Raw genomic sequence first — 17,973 nt, forward strand, 5'->3', positions numbered from 1 at the left:
GTTCTCTCAGTCACAAGATGTGAGTAATTAACCCTGTTGAAATCTGCTGTGGCTCTGAAATGAGAAAACAAGAGTATTTTTTTCTCCATGTAGTTAAAATTTTAGGGTTTATACCATCTGGAAATGAAGACTTGAAATAAATAATAATGGCAACACTGTTTTTTCTAGGTTTTGAAGATGTCTAAAAAGAAACTGAAGAAATTAATGGGAAAGGAAGACTGTTTGGATGGCTGGGATGACAAAGTAGGAACAGCTGTATTATTATCACTATTTTAATTCAACCCACCCCACCCACCCCCTATTGAAGAGAAGACCAGGAATTGTTTAGTGGTCTTACGATTCAAGGATGAATCAAACTCAAAGGTGTGGTCATAAAGAACAGCAGAAAGGTTGAATTGGTCAGATAAGTGCAAGTGCTGGCCAGATGACTATCATCTGTTTTTCTCCAGAGGCTGTGAGTAGTGTGGGTATCAGAAAATAAGAAGTTCTTTTACTTCAATGTATTTTCCTGGTTGAGGAAGTTTGAGCTTGAAATTGTTATCAAAATCACTACTGTTTTCCTGAATTGTTCTTTATCTTGGATCATGTATCCTAACTTCCTGATTAATCACAAATCATACTTTGCAGCATTGTGTTTCCTTTTAATCACTGAGATTATATCAACAACCAAAATTCTTAGTATACTCTGGTATATATTTGTATCTAATGAGGAAATTTTCACTAAGTTGCTTGTAAAGTGCAGGTGCTGCAGGGATGATAATCTTTCTGGTCATGCTTTTATGCTGCTTTTTAAAATGTTTTTTTAACGTGTTTCTTAATCCCTTTCTGGGAAGTTAATTTCTGCCAGTTGTATAATATATATCCAGTAAATCAGTAGTTTAATAAATCCACACTTAAGTTTGCCAGGTTTTTTTCCTTTAAATTTTGCAAGGCATATATGAAATAAGAGCTTTTAACTGTCTTACTGTAAATGTCTCAAAAAATGTTTGGAAGTGTTTGTAAATGAGCATACTATTATGGCCTTATAAACCAAAATATGCATGTTAGAAGGCTTTTGCTTGTAGATGTTTTTCAAAGACGAATGTTTGTAACTGGTTTTCCTCCTGAATTCCTTATTATTCAAGTTGTCTTTTAACATTAACTTATCCTAAAGTGGTGGGTTGTTTGGGGTTTTTTTGACTCCTGTAATACAGAGGTTAAAAACACGGCTTAAAACCTTGTATGATAGCTGTATTGCCACTGCTAATGCCTATACCCTATATATATATTATATACTATAGTTTTGACTGTTGCATGACTTCAGTCTGAGACTGCATGAAATACTGCTGCTATATGCAGACATTGACCAGCACAAGTGGCAGTGAGAACCCAAACTAATAATACCAAAAAAAAAAAAGAAACGTCTTGATAGTACCAAGTGTTTTTTCAGTGATCACAATATGGATAAGAGGTGTCTTCAGCTCTTAAGGTGAGAGTAAGCCATTTAAGTAGAGTCATAGTTAGGCATGATTGTGCAGGGGCTTTGTGCTTTTTTGTGTGGTGTAGGCATGACTACAGATTACAGAAAATTTTATGCCTGTTGGCTTTAGTTTGGCATATAATTCCATAAATACGAGTGAAAGGACATTTGTCACAGTATAAATTGGAACAGCTTTACACAGAGCTGTCTGGAGGAGAACAGCACAGCTGCCTCTTGGTAACATGGCCTGGATCGCAGCAGGTGATAAGGTAGTCATGGGACTGTAAACAGAACGCCTAAACCAGTCTGCTCCAATGGGGCCTCATGCTAAGAGGAAAGTAACAGTAAGAAAGCTTGCTTAAGGTTACCAAATTAAGTGAAAACCAGAGGATTATCAACAGACATGAGAAAAGGAGCTAGATTGAAAAGAAATACTAAAAACACCATGAAAACTTGTGGTTCTAGGGGAATAGGCATTGAGAGAAAGCAGTAACTGAGCAGCAGTCAAACTGGGCTTGGTATGTCCCACTAGCATCGTGACCCCCACCTGCCCTGATAGGCTATTGACAGTGTCTGGCAGTCAAGGTGCTCTGCATTCCAGCTGGTGGAGCGACAATATGGGGGTACATTCTGTAGCACCCCATGTGTTGCATGTGTGTACATGACTTTGTGGGGGGCCTTTCTTACCAGCATGGGCGATAGCAGGTTGTAGGAAGCGTTACAGCTGCCTACATGACTGGAGCACCCATGTCTTCAACCATATGAGCATCCGTGCCAAAGTGTATACCGTAGGGGTGTGAGATTAAAACTTCCTGGTACCAAGTCATCTGATCAGGTATCATTTTGTAACTGTCTGTTATACTTTTTCTGCTGGTGTTGTTCCTGAGTGTGTAGTTCACTGGTTGCCAGTTGAGTTGTTAATAAAACACTTTGATTCCTATTTAATTATAATTGTGCGAGTTGAACAAGTCTTCCTACAGCAGGTTGTGTTGATACGATTCTCAGTGGCAGCAGCCTTTGACAGCCTTCTAGGTTACTATTTCATTAGTTTTGCTGCTGTTACAACTCTGGAACCAACCACAGGCAGAAGTTCTCAAAACTTACTTAATTCATTAGGACTCCACTGCTTTCTGTAACCTTTTAAAAAAAAATAATAAAAAAAAACCAATACCAAAATGCTTTCTGATGCGAAAGTAAAATAGCAATAACTATTGCAAAATAGCAGGCCTTTCTAGTTAGGAAAATCTCTGCTGCAGTGACCTAAAGGTCTCTCTGAGTCAGCATGACCGAATTATTGAAGAAGTGAACTATTTGTAAAAGGCTCTACTGTCTGGAGCTTCCTTATCTGAAGTAATCCATATGTTACTATTCCATGTTGTAACTCCCTACACCCTGCTGCTGTTTTGGGAAAACTGAGTCATATAACCCAAAGGTATATAAAAATTAACTGCCTCATGGGGCAGAGTTCATGTCAGCAATCTGTCATTTTGCTGCTTTCTGTCTTCTCCCGTAGCTGCAATAGTAAACTGTGTTCTGTTCTTACCTGATCAAAGTTACCTTCCAGTTATTCCACAATACAAATGCTACACAGCTTGTGATATAGATCTGTCAAACAGTGATATAACTGCTTTCTAAACAAGGACTGTTCAAGTTATTTGTCTGGGGACTGTCTTTACTCTTAACCATGCATAACTGCAGTTTCACAGTTCTACCTAAGTAGTAAATCTGATGAGAGTTAATTACACATCTTTTCTGCACAAAAACATCCCATAGGAATTTCCTCTCTTTGGCCTTACATAGTGGGTAGCTGGAAGCAGTCTTCAGGTGACTTCCTTTTCCCTAATAGTTTTTATAAATATATATTCTACATACTGATATATTTGCAGAGTATATGAAACACATTAGTCTTAAATGTGTTCTGATTAGTTGAGTTTCCTCTGTAACCCAGGACTGTGTGCCACATTCAATTTTTCCTCTTGTGGTGTTCTTAAATATGAGAAAATCAGAGTACTAAATTATAGCAAGTTATGTGGCTGCCTTTTCCAAGGTTAACCTATCTAAAATCAGTGAATCTAGTATGGAATAATAGTTTGTTCCATTGTACAAAGGTGGATTTTTAACTGTGGTTTCCTCTGCAAGCCCTTGGATTTTTTTCTTCTTTCAGAACTCTGAAGAAACAAGATCTTACAACTGTACTATGAAAGGAGAGACAGAATTTCAGAGGTAAATTCCTGTTCTCTCATTAAATGGAACTACTTAAAAATAAGACACGGACTTAAAGCTTACTGAATTTAGGAGTTTTGTTCGACTTGTTCACCGAATAAAATACAGTATTTTTAACTGATGAGGTGTTGGCATTGCATTAGTGAGTAGATTCTAAGCTGGGCAGTTTGAGATAGTTGAAGAAAACGGGGTTCAGAATTACTTTTTTAAACTCTTGATGTATGCCTCTACCTTTCAGATAAGGTAGGAATTATATCCTTCCAACACTGCTGTCCTAGAGAGGTGGGGTGTTGTGTGTGTTTGGTTTTTTTTTCTCTTGAGCACTACCTTGTTGGTTTATATTGCATATGACACATTTTGTTAGCAAAAAAAGGCTCTAATGGAGTCTGGAGGATAGTTCTGCGGTGAACTTAATACCTTTACCAGATTCCTGTACTCCTGAAATCATTGATTTCTCCTGATGCTTGAAGTAATTGATTCCAAGACAAAGAAAGCAAATGTAAACAGTGTTTGAAAGCTACTCCATATAAGGTGAGAATGTTCTCATGGATCCTGAGCTTTGGATTGTTTCTTAATTATGGCAAAATGTTGTTGCAGTTTCTCTGTTAGACCGGAGTTAAGTCATAGGATACTCAGCTGCATGCATACGTGCTGTTAAGCACTGTTTGTTGGTACAGTATGATAAAACCATAAAACAGTAACTATGTTCATGTCAAAACTCTGTCCAGTCCAGTCCCCCATCCCTGGCAGTGGCCAGCAGGACGTGCATAGGGCTTACAACACATGAAACAAGACAAGTGCCAAACTTTTCCTGTTGTACACCCATCCAGCTTCTAAGAACCATTGAGGGGTCTCCTAAGTCAGAAGTTGCATCTCAATCAGTGCGTTTAAGTTGCCTGTCCTACACGAGTTTGTCAGATGGCCTTTACCTCCCCAATGTTTTTAGCAATACGGTTAACAGAGTAGGCTAGAAACTTTTTTGGATATTTTAAACCTAGTATATGATAAATTTATTGAGTATTTGCTCTTACAAGAAAATTTCCTATTAATTTTTCATATAATTAATGATTTCTGTAGAATGTTGGTTTATTCCCACCAACCGTTCCTTTTCCAAGTTCTCCAGTCTGTTTATCCTGTAATGTTTTAAAGCTGTGTGGTGCTTGGCACTGTGCAACCAAGCTGAACTGCAGCACACTTGAATTTTAGGATGACATACTTCATATATCATTAAACTGCTATTAAAATTTATCTGTGTGCTAAGATAAAACTAAACTTTGTAGGGCATCTCTCAAAGCAATAGATAGTGAATGGGGAAGAAGCTTTTTCTCAATCTTGTAAGCTAAAATAGCTGTACAGCTAGGAAAAATACAAAACGTAAAAATGCTGTGTCAGACTGTTTTAAAGGACAGATGCTGCTGCAGGTTCATTTTTAAGAATGTACCAAACTGGTACTTAAAAATACATGGCTGTAACTGCCTAAATCAAGTACAAGCTTTTTTCTTTTGTTTGTTTTTACATTAACCAAGCTAATTAGATTACTTTTCTTGTAATGTTTCTATAGATCCAAAGTGGAGAAAGATGGGCAAGAGAAGAAGCAAGACCAAAGGTCTGGTATTTCTCATGGTAATGATGGAAGATCCCAAGGAAAATCTGCAAATAGAAGCAAAACCACAGACAATTCTTTACTGCAAACTGGAAGGCAAAAGAAAATAGTTATCCAGTTTAAAGCCAAAGAAATTAAACATGGTAAAAGTACACTCACTCCTGACATAGTGAGTACTACTAGCAAGGGAAGTTTTAAAAAAAGTCGTTTTGATGGAACAGAAGGAAAAAGACTCTGGCATAGCTTTGCAGTTCAGAGGGACAAGGCACTGAGGAAAAAGGCAGAGAAAGGTAAACTTTGCAAACTAAAGGCAAAAGTGGAACAAACTATGTTGGAAAAATTTAAGTGTTCTGTGTATGATTTAGATGTACCACATAAAACAGGAGATGGATCAAAAAAGCAGAGTGAAGATGTCAGAGTTCAAAAAAAGCCATCCAGTACTTCTACAGGGACTGTGCGGGATGATAGACCTTTCACTAAGAAACCAAACGTATTATCTAGGACTTGGGAAGAAGAGTATGTAGAAGAATATAAGGAGTTTTCTAAGACAAAGCAGCATGTGACTAAACATATGCCATCACACTATTTGACTGAAACATCACAACGATGGGACTCTTGTAAATGGAAAAAACAGGATGCTGATTCTGATAAAGCTGCTGGTAATTCAAGGACTGAAGAAAGGGACTTCGAGGCTACAGCATCATGTTCTAAGCAGGTAATGAGGACCCAGTTCTTTGTATTACACAGGTAGATGTTTCAGGCTAGTTTCTGAATGGCAGCCAGTTCTTACATGAGCTGTCATCTTACAGATTTCAGACAGGATTTCATAGCTAACTAGATAGATTTTTCTGATCCCAGTGCAAGCCGTGTTAAAACGTCCCTCTGCTAAATGCTTAAACAAACTGGAAGAAAGGTCTTATGTATTGGGGCTGTGTCTGCACATATGCTTTCATAGCTTTACTTGGCTGCTGGGGGTATGGAATACTCCTGTTTGGGTTTAAGTCAACATAATTTTTTTTGGAGCTGGCATGTTTATATCATTTATTGCATGACAGTTGCTCATAGCTGACAAAGTGATGTCAAGAGAACTTTGTTGCAGATCTAGGATTAAATTTATGTTTCCTGCAGAACTTTGTGTTTGACTGTGATCAGTTTGTTTCTGAGTTCTAGTTTGTGTTTGGCTCTGCACCTCAACTTTGTCTTGAGCATGGTTACTTTTTTTGTTGTTCTCATTTAACATGCCTAGTGGTTTTGGAACTTTCAGTTCATGTTATGGTGGCATGATTATTTTGTGTGTATGCAAAGATAGTAATTATGTGCAGAATCATGGAATCATTGAGGTTGGAAGGCACCTCTGGACACCATCTAGTCCAGCCCACTTGCTCAAGCAGGGCCAGCTAGAGCAGGTTGCCCAGGACTGTGTCCAGTGTGGTTTTGAATATTTCTAAGGATGGAGATTCCACGACATCTCTGGGTAGTCTGTTAAACCACTTTCACCATAAAAAAAAAAAAAGTGGGATATTCAGTGTTCAGATGGAGCTTGCCGTGTTTCAGTTTGTGCCCCTTGCCTCTTGTCCTAGCACTGGGCATTGCTAGGAGTCTGGTTCCATCTTCTTTACACCCTCCCATCAGATATTTATAAACATTGATGAGTCCCTCTTCTATTGAGGCCAAACAGTCCCAGCTCTTACAGCCTCTTGTATGATGTGCCCCAGTCATTTAATCATTTTAGTGACCTTTTGCTCAATTTACTCTTATTAAATTCATGTCTGTGTGAATTCATGTGGGAAGTCCAGAGCAAGAATAACATAGTCACAAACCCACAAGAGATTGGGAAAATGGGCTTACAGTGTAATCCACTATAGTTATTTTAAAATAAAGCCATCTTCTAAGCCCTTTTGAAATGATACGTAGATGCTTCGTCATGGATATTGAAAATAGGTTTTACGTTACCTGTTTAATTCACTTCAGAATATTCATTGTTCTCTAACAAGCACTCTAAAAGACTGACGCATGTTCTACTTCCATTCCTACTTGCTTTTAGAATTTTGAGGTCCTGTGCATGTCTGACTCCTACCAAGAAGGTGAGGACAAAAAGTCTGTCCAAAAGGTTGGTGATGTACTTGTTTAGCACTACAGAGGTATATTTCAAAACTCTTTGACATGGGCATCACTTTCCTCAGTATTCCTTTATATTCTGTGGTGTTGGTATGTTTTTTTTTCAATTCTTCCTACAGAGCTTTGAAGCCTTTCCACCAACTCAAGACAGCCAGAACCCGGAAACAGACCAGGAGGTTAGTAATGCTTTAATTTAACACTTCAAAGTGGTATTAAAAACTCAAGGCACCAAGGTTGAGTATCTGGACAATTCCATGCCCTTTCCTAGTATTTTGCATTGTTGGCTTATGAGCTACACTTCAAAAAATGTGGAGGTGTTTTTTTTTTTTTTCAAATACTAAACAGACTTGCTCAAGTATTGCTGATTAGGAACTTTCTGAAGGTAGATTGCGTTTCTGTTATTCTCTGTCACACAGGGAGTCTTCATAGTTGCTTACATATTCCAGCTATCTCATTTTCCATCCTCTAACTTCCAAGTTGGAAAAGATACTTTTTAAGAAACACCTGTCAGGAAACTTGCTGTCTGTGTAGCAAAAAATGAAACAAATTATTTGGGGACCAGGTAGAAAGGTTATAAGTCTTCATTCTAGGCTGTATTTTGGACATTTTTTGTGGACTTCTTATAGTGGAGGATGTGCAGAAGGTTCTCATGGCTTTACGTTTGCTGCACCAACTTAAAAGTTTTCATGCTTCATTTTTGGTCAGTTTTAACTCAACAGCATTAATGTGAAAGTATCTTTTTGGGGAACAATTCATAAGTGATTACTTACAATGGATTTCATACATGCAATTTTTTTTGTTGTAGATGCAGATAGTTGAAGATTTGCATGTTGCTCGTCTTCAGAAGAGGATGGCACTCTCCGTTGTACAGACTTATGGAGAACTTACAAGTATGGAAATAGATCTTCCAGAACAGGATTTAAATATTTCTGCTGGTAAGTCATGATCTGATTTCTTTGATATGTACTTGCAACTAGTTATTACAGTCAATGGTCTTAGTAGAGAGTATGCAACTGATTTTTTTCACACTTTGATTTTTTCTTTTTCCCTCCTCAGGGACTTTTACTTCTGGACTAAACATGTTAGTGGTGATTGACACAAATATAATGATTAGTCACCTTGAGTTTGTCAAGTCCCTGAAATCTGAGGATATACCAGGTATGTGAATACATGGTGATCAATAAGGCATTTTAAGAAAAAACATGATGCAAGACCTTCAGGCTACGTGAAGAATAACAAACCTGGGCTGCTTAAAAGGGCAGCAGGTTTCATATAAAGGCAGAAGGCTCACACTTAGTAAGAGGCTGGTTCTGTGAACCCAGATAGGTTCTTGCCTCTTAAGGAAAGTTCAGCTCTGAAATCAGAATCTACTGTGCTATAGCTGTGTACCTACAGAGAGTCATAGTCAGCATTCCCAGAATGTGCATGAATTCTTAGAGGTAAGTAAGTCTTACCCACTGTAAGAATGTACTTTTAAGCGTTTAATCCATTACTAGTGGTAATTATGATTTCTACTCTTTTTAGCATATTTTTTTTTTCTGGAAATCTAAAACCATTTAAAGTCTGATAAGCAGTCAGTCAGTACTTTATAGCTGTCTTTGTAAAGGTCACTGAATTCACAAAATGAGCGAACAATTTCTCAGGGATTCAGAATGCAGACCCTGGCTTTAATGTGTTGTGAAGGTTGTAGTGATTTAATGTTAGCAGGATTAGAATCGTGATGTCACTTGGTGGCAGACATATTTGGAGTCTATCAGAATACTTAAGAGTGCTTTGATGCTTTCTGCTAATGAACACATTTATTCCAGCCACCTGGAAAATAACTTTAATAAGGGCCTGAGTAATTTTCAAGAGTGTCAGACTGCATTTCTCTGTCCCATATTAGGAATGGTGTCGCATTGTGTACACTGGGATGCCTTTTTGAGACTATTGCAGCTTCCAATTTCTGGTCCTGCTCCAGACCCCTTATGTTCAGAAGGCTGCTGATTCCTGACCTGTTTGTTACAAAGCAGATATATATTAATGTATTTTTTCAAAATTGTATTCTTATAATGTGAATGAGAAAGAAAACCACTGAAGTATTTGTTGTGGGTAGACCAGTGGAACAGTCAATTAAATTTCTGATTTACCATATATTTCATACATGAGAGTTTTAAAGTTCAGACCATACTTACATACAAATGAAACCATGGTCCAATATCCATATTTCCCATTCCTGGCTTAGGAGTGCTAGTTGGCAATTAGCACAAACCATTGCTCCTTCTGTTTGATGATTGTTTTGGCACAGGGACTGTTGTGGTCATTCAGTTATTTTCAGGCCATTATTTCAGCTGCTGTCACCTTGAACATCTTCCAGTGAGTGTGTCACAAGATGGTAATTGCTACAAATGTATTTTATAATATTGCTACATGCTGTTGTCACAGTACTCGGTTGATTAAAATTGTGTCTCGTTTGTTTGCCTAATGTAATTTTTAAATGTAACCAATGTAGTGCTAGTTTGAGCTTAGATTAGGAAGAAGGAACTTGGCCTTTTTCAGTTTTTCATTTTTTAATGCTAGATATTCTTGAGCATGGAATATGAAAATTACTGGCAAAAAGATGTGTGGACTTACATGAAGATGATGTTTGAATTAAAAGTTATCTGTAGTAGTTTGCTTTGCTCTTCAAAATGTCTTTGCTTTTTGGTTGTGTGTGTTTTGTTTTTTTTTTCTTGCAGGTGTTGGCAGACTTGCATTAATAATTCCCTGGGTTGTTCTACAAGAGTTGGACAACTTGAAGAAGGGGAAAATGTTGCAGCACGTTCGGGATAAAGCTATCCCTGCAGTCCAGTTCATCTACATGTGTCTCAAAAACCAAGATTCAAAATTGTGGGGGCAATCCATGCAGCTTGCTTCTCAAAAAATATGTAATATATGTGCAATCAATTTGTTTTGGGTACTTAATCCTTGCAGTTCACCTAGTGTGAACCTTAGCACTAAATTCTGAGTTTAACACAATCTTCACTCTGCAGTTTGCTAATTAAAATTAGCTAATAGCTTACAGCAGCCTTAAGAGCGTATCCAAGGCTATAGTATGCAAATACCTTATTAGTGCTTTGTTCACTAGTTTTTTAATCAGTTGCTTCTCACTTTTAGCTACATCTGTTAGTAAGTAGGGGATTAGTTAATGAAAATTCATCTAGTTACTTTTACCTGTGAGCTGATGACATGTTGTACGGTTTTGCTTTTTACTCTGTCATCACAAAATCTAACGTACTCAAATTTATATGTGGCTCACTCATTGTATTTTGGCAAAACCTTAGCATTTTTAAGTGGAGTAGTAGCTAAGAATGCAGAGCTCAGATCTGTGTTTAGATTTGGACTTCTCTGTCATTGTTTGGGGAGTATTAAATTTAAAATCAGTGCCATGACTGCACGGAAGTATTTCTTATGTTGAGTTACTTCTAAACATGTCAGGACTGTCTTCACTAAATTTGCAGATGGCCTGAGTGACGAGAACAATGACGATCGTGTTTTACAGTGTTGTCTGCAGTATCAGAACCTCTTTCCTCAGGCTGTTGTCATACTCTGCACGTGAGTTCCTGTGTGGTTTACACCTCCTGAGAGACCTAAAGTCTCATGCCAAACACACTATTTTCCAGTCATATCTTAAAATAAAGAGCTGTTTCTGAATGCCGTCCTAAAAGCTAGAATAGAAGGATATAATAAAACACAAAGACTGTAGAATTAATCGCCTTCACGTGCCTGAAGTAGATTTAAGTTTACTCAGTATTGAATTTTAAAACTTCTGAAGCATAGTTTTCTCAGATTTTACTCTGATTTCTCATTAGAAAATATCACTGGAGTTACAAAATAGAAAAAAGTGTTTGTATTAATGACTGAGAGCCAGTTAGATACCTTGTTTCTGCTCACCTGGTTGGGAGCAGTGATGAACATTGTCAGGGGTTAATCTTAGAGGGAAGATGGTGATACGTTTGCATCTGTTCTTGTTTTGTGAGGGTAACAGCTGACTTTCTGGGTATTGATGCTCAGTTTTATACAAGTCACATGAAGCTAATTTTTAAAGTGCTCATATTCCTTGGCAGGTACTGTAAACAGCTTGCTTTCTGGTCTTTGCTAGGACCATTTCCTGCATGGTTTTAGTAAGGGAGGTTAAGACGCTGTTGGTTTGTTTTAAGCAGACATGTGGATTGGGTTGCAGATGGAATTCACTGTATTGGTAGGGCTATTGATAATGATTTTGGGTTTCTGAGTGAAGAACAAGAGGTGACTTCAGAAGTGCTTTACATCTGAAAATCCCTTTATCAATATAAGCCATGGGAATCTTTAAGAAAGTATTAGGATTGAACTTCATACTGCTTCTTTATAGTAGTACTGCTGGAGCAGCATACACTTCAGGGAAGCATCTGGAACAATGCTGTGGCCAATAGAACAGTAAACCGTATGAATTTATTGTAGCAATTGAGTAAGATAATACTGTTTAAGAATTATTGCCTTGTTTGCATTCCAAGATCATAGCAGCTAGACACCATTGCTATGGTGTTTATAGTTGTTTTTTTCTTAAAGCAAACCTAGATCCTGAAACATCTTTCAGTTTGCTTCTGATTTTTTTCAGAGTAGATGCTTTAGTTAATTTTCTGGTTTAATTTTTTCTACTGCTTCTAACTGCTTGAGAAAGCAAGCTTCATATATAGTGAAGCTCATAAAATAACCTTACTAAAGACAATTTTTTCAGTGTGTCTATTTTTATTACTTGATAGACTTTTATTACTTACTTTGTAGTTGTCCTGGTTTTGGCTAGGGTAGAGTTAATTTTCTTCCCAGTAGCTGGTACAGTGCTGTGTTTTGGATTTAGTTTGGCTTTAGGATGAGAATAATGTTGATGACACATTGATGGACAGTGGTAATGTCAGTTTTATGTCAACAATTAATTCTCTTCTCCTAGGGATGATAAAAATTTATGTAATAAAGCCATTGTGAGTGAGGTCAAGGCATTCTGCAAAGCTGATTTGGTTACTGCTCTACAGAATCTGAATGTAAACAGGCACCACCAGAGCTGTGTTGAGCTGCAACAGTCAAAACATGGTAAGTTTGTTTAATGTACACACATAGGTATGCTGGCTTTTGAGACATGTAATAATCAGTGTAGGAGAGAGAGAATAGTTTCTACTATAATTTCAGTTTTCATATACGTCAAATCTTTAGGAATGCTTTTTACTTCGGGCGGGTTTTTTATTTTCAAAGGTAAGTGGGTTTCTGAAGGTTTGAGACCTTTATTAAAACATCTGTCTCTTAGAGTTCTGGCAAATTCAAATGTGACGTATTCTTGTTTTATAGAAAAAACACAGCATGAATTTCCTGTGTTTATAGTAATTCGAAAGGTGTCATGAACTTTTTAGGACTGAAAAGAGGTTTTTCCAGTGTAGCCAGGTTGTGTCCTATTCTTGGTAGTTGTAAAGTTCAGTATGCTAAGATCACGCCTTATATTTTATACTTACACTTTTACCTGCATCCCAAATAGCAGAACTTGATTCTTCGGTTGCTTGTTCATTTTTCCAAAGATACAAATAGATCTTACAATATTAAAAAGTTATCTTCTTATACTTGCTGATATAGAGCCAGTGGGGTTACAGTCTTCAGTTATTTAAGAAAAAAAGAAATGTGGAGTAAGATCACAACGGAATAATGCTCTGGGGAAATTAATCTTGGTTAGTAGCTCATAATTAAAAATACCCACAGTACAAGTGGGTATAACTAGAAATACTTGAAACCTAATTAGATGTAGCCCATCTGCTTTATGAAGAAATATAAAGTGCAGTCTGTCTTTGTTTATGGGAACAAGTTATTTGTGTACTATCAACATAAATTAGATATAGAAACAGTTGCAATAAGTACCTTTTATTATCATTGGTTTGACAGGTACAGAATATCAGAAAACAGGAAGAGCTGATGCTAGTCTTACTGCACGATTCCCAAATATACTTCCAGACCTTGAAAAGAACTTGGGAGAAGCTTTATCTTGTATTTTGGAGACAGAAATGAAAATTGCATTTGGAAACCTATGGATGGAGGTGGTTTCTTATGTCATCTTGCTTGGTATTTGAAGTGTTAAGAGGGTGTAAATATACTTGGTATTTTAATGATATTAGTACCTGTGCTAAGCCAAACAGCTAAGTCCTCTAGTTCATTAACAACAGTTCATGGACAGTGAACAGTTCAGTGTTCAGTTTTATTATTTCATTTTGTAACAAGATTATTCCATTTGACCAGTAATGACTGTGCAGTATTTTAATTCTTTTAATAATACGGTAACAGAGATGTTGGCTGTTCAGTGTGAATTTTCAGAACTCTTTTTTATTGGTTGCATTAAAATTTATATTTTGAGTTTTCTAGCGTGGTTGAATCACTGCATTGTAAATGCATCTTTTTAAGAAATTATTCCATCATTTTTTTATCTTGCATAGAGGCACTGTTGTTGCAGACGCTTCTTCCCCATCTGAACAGATGTTTTTAGATACCATGTGGATAAAATTGTTAACAGCTAAAATGGTTACAACGCAGACGGAGAACTCCAAGGGTGTTAACAAGAACTTCCAAAACCTCACTTTTATCAAAAGTATTGATGACAGAAAAGAAATACTCATGTACAAGGCACTTTAATCCATGCTTTGGTTTAGATTGTATTTTATAGCTGGTAGGGGTTAGTTAGAAATTTACATTTATTGCAGATAAGCCTCTGTGGCTTTAAAAAAAGAAAATCATTTGCATGGGATGATTGTTGTTCCAAAAGATAGGGCTTTGATTAGCTGTTAAGCATTTAGGCACTTCTGATTAACTTAGTTGATTTCTGTTAACATGTTTTCAAACTCTGGTTTCACTTGGTAGTAACAAATTCCAATTTTATTGCTATGTGCATATATTACTTTGTGTATTTATAGTCACAGTTAGGAAAAGTGTGTTTATTTTTACTTTTTTAACAATATTAGAGAAAGGCATATTTACCATTCTGGCTTTTTGTACACAAGTAACACATTAAAACACTAAGAGATAACTTGAGTATTTGGAGTGTTTGAGGAAAGGGGAACCAAAAATCATGAAAATTATTGTACATTGAATGCTTCTACATGAGCATCACTCTTTAACCCATGCTGCTGCTGTATCAAATCTTTTTTAATAAACTTGTTAGATCTGAATTTAGCCTTGTTTCTGAGAAATCATTGAGATTCTACCTCAGCAAGTACAAATCATAACATTATTGAAGAATAGGGCAGTTGTGAAATGTATGGGAAAATGTCTACATGAAAATCAGCCTTTGAGTTTATAACATATCTTTCAGATACTGTATCTGAAGCCACCATGGACATTAGGAAACTTGCTGAAGTGTTATAAAAAACACTGGATGGCTGTTTTTGGTTATGTTGTGCCAAGGAGTTTACTTTCAACCATTGAATGTCTCTATGAACACCTTTGTACAGGTAAGAATCTCTGAGAACATTTATTGTAAATTTGTAAAAAAACTCACTGTTCCAGCTTTAGCAGGTACAGAAGTAGGTACTTTGAAAAGGCTCGTACTCTGTATGTTTAAATAGTAATGTGTTCCATCCTTCTCTGCTCTTTTGGTTTTTTTCCAATTTATGATTATCCAAATGGAGCCATACCTTGGACAGTTTTACTTACTTTTGTATTGATCCATAATCCATTCCCTGGAAGGGTGACAAAATCCCAACACTGTTTTTGTAGCCTTAAAGGCAGAGTTGAACTGAAATTGATGAGCCATGAATTACATACCAAAAAAAAAAAAAGAACAAAAAACAAAAAAAAACCCACCCCACACAAAGGAAAACAGAAAGCTTGTGCCAAGATCAAGTCTGCCCAAACTCTGGTCACAGGTGGTTTAAATATCACCTGCAAAAATCACAAAAATTATTTCTGAAATGCTTCGCTCTCACTTGGTTTTTTTCCTTTTTGTAATTCAGCATTCTGCTGGCTTTTTTCTTTCTACTTTTTATACAAAGATAGTAAAAGCAAATATATTGACACTATCAGACATGTAAGAATTCATTCACATATCTTGCATACCTGCAAAAATCAGGGGAAAAACATTTTAATGAATTTATATACTAATGGTCAACAAAGTCTCTGAACCATTTTCAAAAAGCAAATAATCTTTCTCCCTCCTTAGCCACCATGTTATGTGTGGCCAAATGATCTGCATTTGCCAAATAAATTATGAAGGAGCAAAGGCTACTTAATGTGGTAGATGATGAGGTCAGGGTGGTGGGGTTTTTTTGGTTGGTTTGTTTGAGTTTTTTAAAACAACAACAAAAAACCCCACCACTGTTTCATTTTATTTTAAAATGTCTCTAAGAATTCGATTGTAACAGATACACCTCTTCTGGGATATTGCTGTTCTGCAGAATTATTTTAGTTGTGCCAGTTGATCCTCTTACCAGATCCTGAGGTAAATCTGAAAGACTTCATTAAGTAGTAAGAAATCTTCACCTCTCACGTTTCTCTTGAAAATGGTTCAGAAGCACTAGATCCAACAGTCTCAAGGCTTTTTAGGTGCTTCAGTTAATCCAGATATTTGAGTATAAAATTTGCCTCCTCCGATTGATGATGCCTAACATCTAATATTTTTTATTATTTTCCCATATTAATTTCTAAATACCAGATAAACCAGTTGACTCCTCAACAGTGCGTATCTTGCTCCAGGAATCCAAAAAATTATTCCATGCTTTCAGTTCAAGGTCAGACTACAATGGTGTACTTCCCCAGGCTTATGCTGAAGTGAATAGGCTATACCAAACACTTATGGAGGTAAGGGGAGCTTTAGGAGTACCTAAGGGCTTGTGAACTCGCTCCATGTTCCTACTACAAATCTGCTTGGATTTCTAAATTATTCCCATAATTTTAACAAATTATTGCAGGCAATGTTGTTTTCAAAATTAAGAGCTCCTAAATTTAACATATTTTCATGTAGCAATTATCTGCCTTTACATATGTGCTTGGTAGTCGCTCCCCCCCCGCTTTTTTTTTTCCTAATATAAATGTGTTAGTATTGGGAGGGTGACTGAAAAACATTATTTAGCTGATTTCAGGAAGAAATCTTCATTTTCTACTGCTTTTATAGCTGATGGAAAAGAGCCTTAAGATTACAATTAAAATCATCATTCATACTTCTGACATTGATCCAATACTACTGTTCCTAGGTGTGCAGTTTCAGCTTTCATTGTCTTGGTAGCTCTGGTGCTACACATGGAGGGAGTTACTTATATCATGTGCTTTGTGATAGTTAATGGGGTTGTCCTGACACTTTCTTGTGTTCCAAGAAATATGTCTTCCCGCTCATCTCTTGAGTTGCTGTGGAAGAAGTTTCAGTGCCTTCGTTTATGGTTATTGTTAATTCCATATGAAATGGCATAAAAAATGGAATAATGAGCATGGATGACTTGAAATATTTCTCTGTATGGGAAAGAATACAGGTCAGAATATCTGTAACAAGTTCTTTTCAGTTTTGGAGAAAGTTGAAGGGGAAAGGAGGAAAAGAAGGTCAAGGAGAGGAAAGATGATCTGGGGAACCTTGGTTGTCTACTGTGCTGTAACCTCTGCGTGCATTGCTGTTCGCCACTTAGCCCCTGGTTTTGCGAATGGTGCTGCCGTAAGAAGCAGGCTTTCTGTCTGAAAACTTGCTTCCTCCTCTCCTTGTCCTGACAGGTGTTTGACTTCACCAAGAGCTGCCCTTATACAGACTAGTTTGTGCCAGATCCATTTCAGTTTAACCTGAACAAATTTTCTGAACCAGTTTACCGAATGAGTAGATGAATACTTTGTGCTGTTGCAGAGGAAAATATGCCATCAGTCATGGGATAGGGAGTAAGAGTAAGAAGTGGTTCTTGTTTATAGCAGCTCACCATGCTGGGAAGTTTGGCCTAGGGTTTCCCTTTGCTTTGGTTTCCTGTCTGTAGATATACCAACGTATACGTATAGAAGAAAGACTTGGTGACCAAGACCGAGAGATGCTTTAGATGCAGAGTCTGTAATAAAGATGGTTATGACTAGAAGAGTTCAGCCTTGCTTTTTTGAGCATTGCTTTAAAAACATGTAGAAGCGTTCAAGCTTTTTTAAGTTAGGAACCAAATACATTCATTATTTGTTTCCTAAACTGTTTTATAAGGTGAGGTCAGACAGTGAGCAGAATTTATCAGAAGACATTGCTGTTCATTCAGAAAACCCTGTATGTGAAAAAATGGAAGCAGTGACACCAAATCTACAAAACTCTGAAGAAAAAAAGTTACATCCAAGCTTTCACGTGGCTCAAGAAAACAGGCACCAGGAAATCTGGTCAGTCCTTGAAGGTGTATGGAATACAATAAACTTGTACAGGTATGGTATGCTAAGTTCAGAACTTCTACATAACCTTACATAATTTTCAAACACTTTTCCCCCCCTATTTTACAGAAGAACATATTATTAATTATTCAAAGTTGACCCAAAAAGAAATAAAATCACACAACTTGTCAACAAAGAAGGTAGGAGCATGCAAATTTTTATGTGGATGCAGTCAGTG

At 36.9% G+C, this 17,973-nt stretch overlaps 1 protein-coding gene across 4 annotated transcripts in view; it reads left to right on the forward strand.

Annotated features, from left to right (window-relative positions):
• The window catches only part of SWT1 (SWT1 RNA endoribonuclease homolog), a 42,034-nt gene that overhangs the window by 740 nt on the left and 23,321 nt on the right, over positions 1-17,973 (forward strand). For 3 of the 4 annotated variants that reach the window (XM_056356149.1, XM_056356148.1, XM_056356150.1), the window contains exons 2-15: positions 169-243; positions 3,624-3,682; positions 5,244-6,000; positions 7,330-7,395; positions 7,523-7,579; positions 8,209-8,338; positions 8,460-8,561; positions 10,121-10,309; positions 10,883-10,976; positions 12,349-12,488; positions 13,323-13,474; positions 14,740-14,878; positions 16,078-16,223; positions 17,581-17,789. In XM_056356149.1, the coding sequence (XP_056212124.1) occupies positions 178-243; positions 3,624-3,682; positions 5,244-6,000; positions 7,330-7,395; positions 7,523-7,579; positions 8,209-8,338; positions 8,460-8,561; positions 10,121-10,309; positions 10,883-10,976; positions 12,349-12,488; positions 13,323-13,474; positions 14,740-14,878; positions 16,078-16,223; positions 17,581-17,789 (2,306 nt within the window). In that variant the 5' untranslated portion in view covers positions 169-177. The remainder of the gene's footprint in view (positions 1-168; positions 244-3,623; positions 3,683-5,243; positions 6,001-7,329; positions 7,396-7,522; positions 7,580-8,208; positions 8,339-8,459; positions 8,562-10,120; positions 10,310-10,882; positions 10,977-12,348; positions 12,489-13,322; positions 13,475-14,739; positions 14,879-16,077; positions 16,224-17,580; positions 17,790-17,973) is intronic. The other variant, XM_056356151.1, reaches the window with a different exon arrangement.

Source organism: Falco biarmicus, chromosome 11 (assembly GCF_023638135.1).
Source record: "Falco biarmicus isolate bFalBia1 chromosome 11, bFalBia1.pri, whole genome shotgun sequence".
Classification (NCBI taxonomy): Eukaryota; Metazoa; Chordata; class Aves; order Falconiformes; family Falconidae; genus Falco; species Falco biarmicus.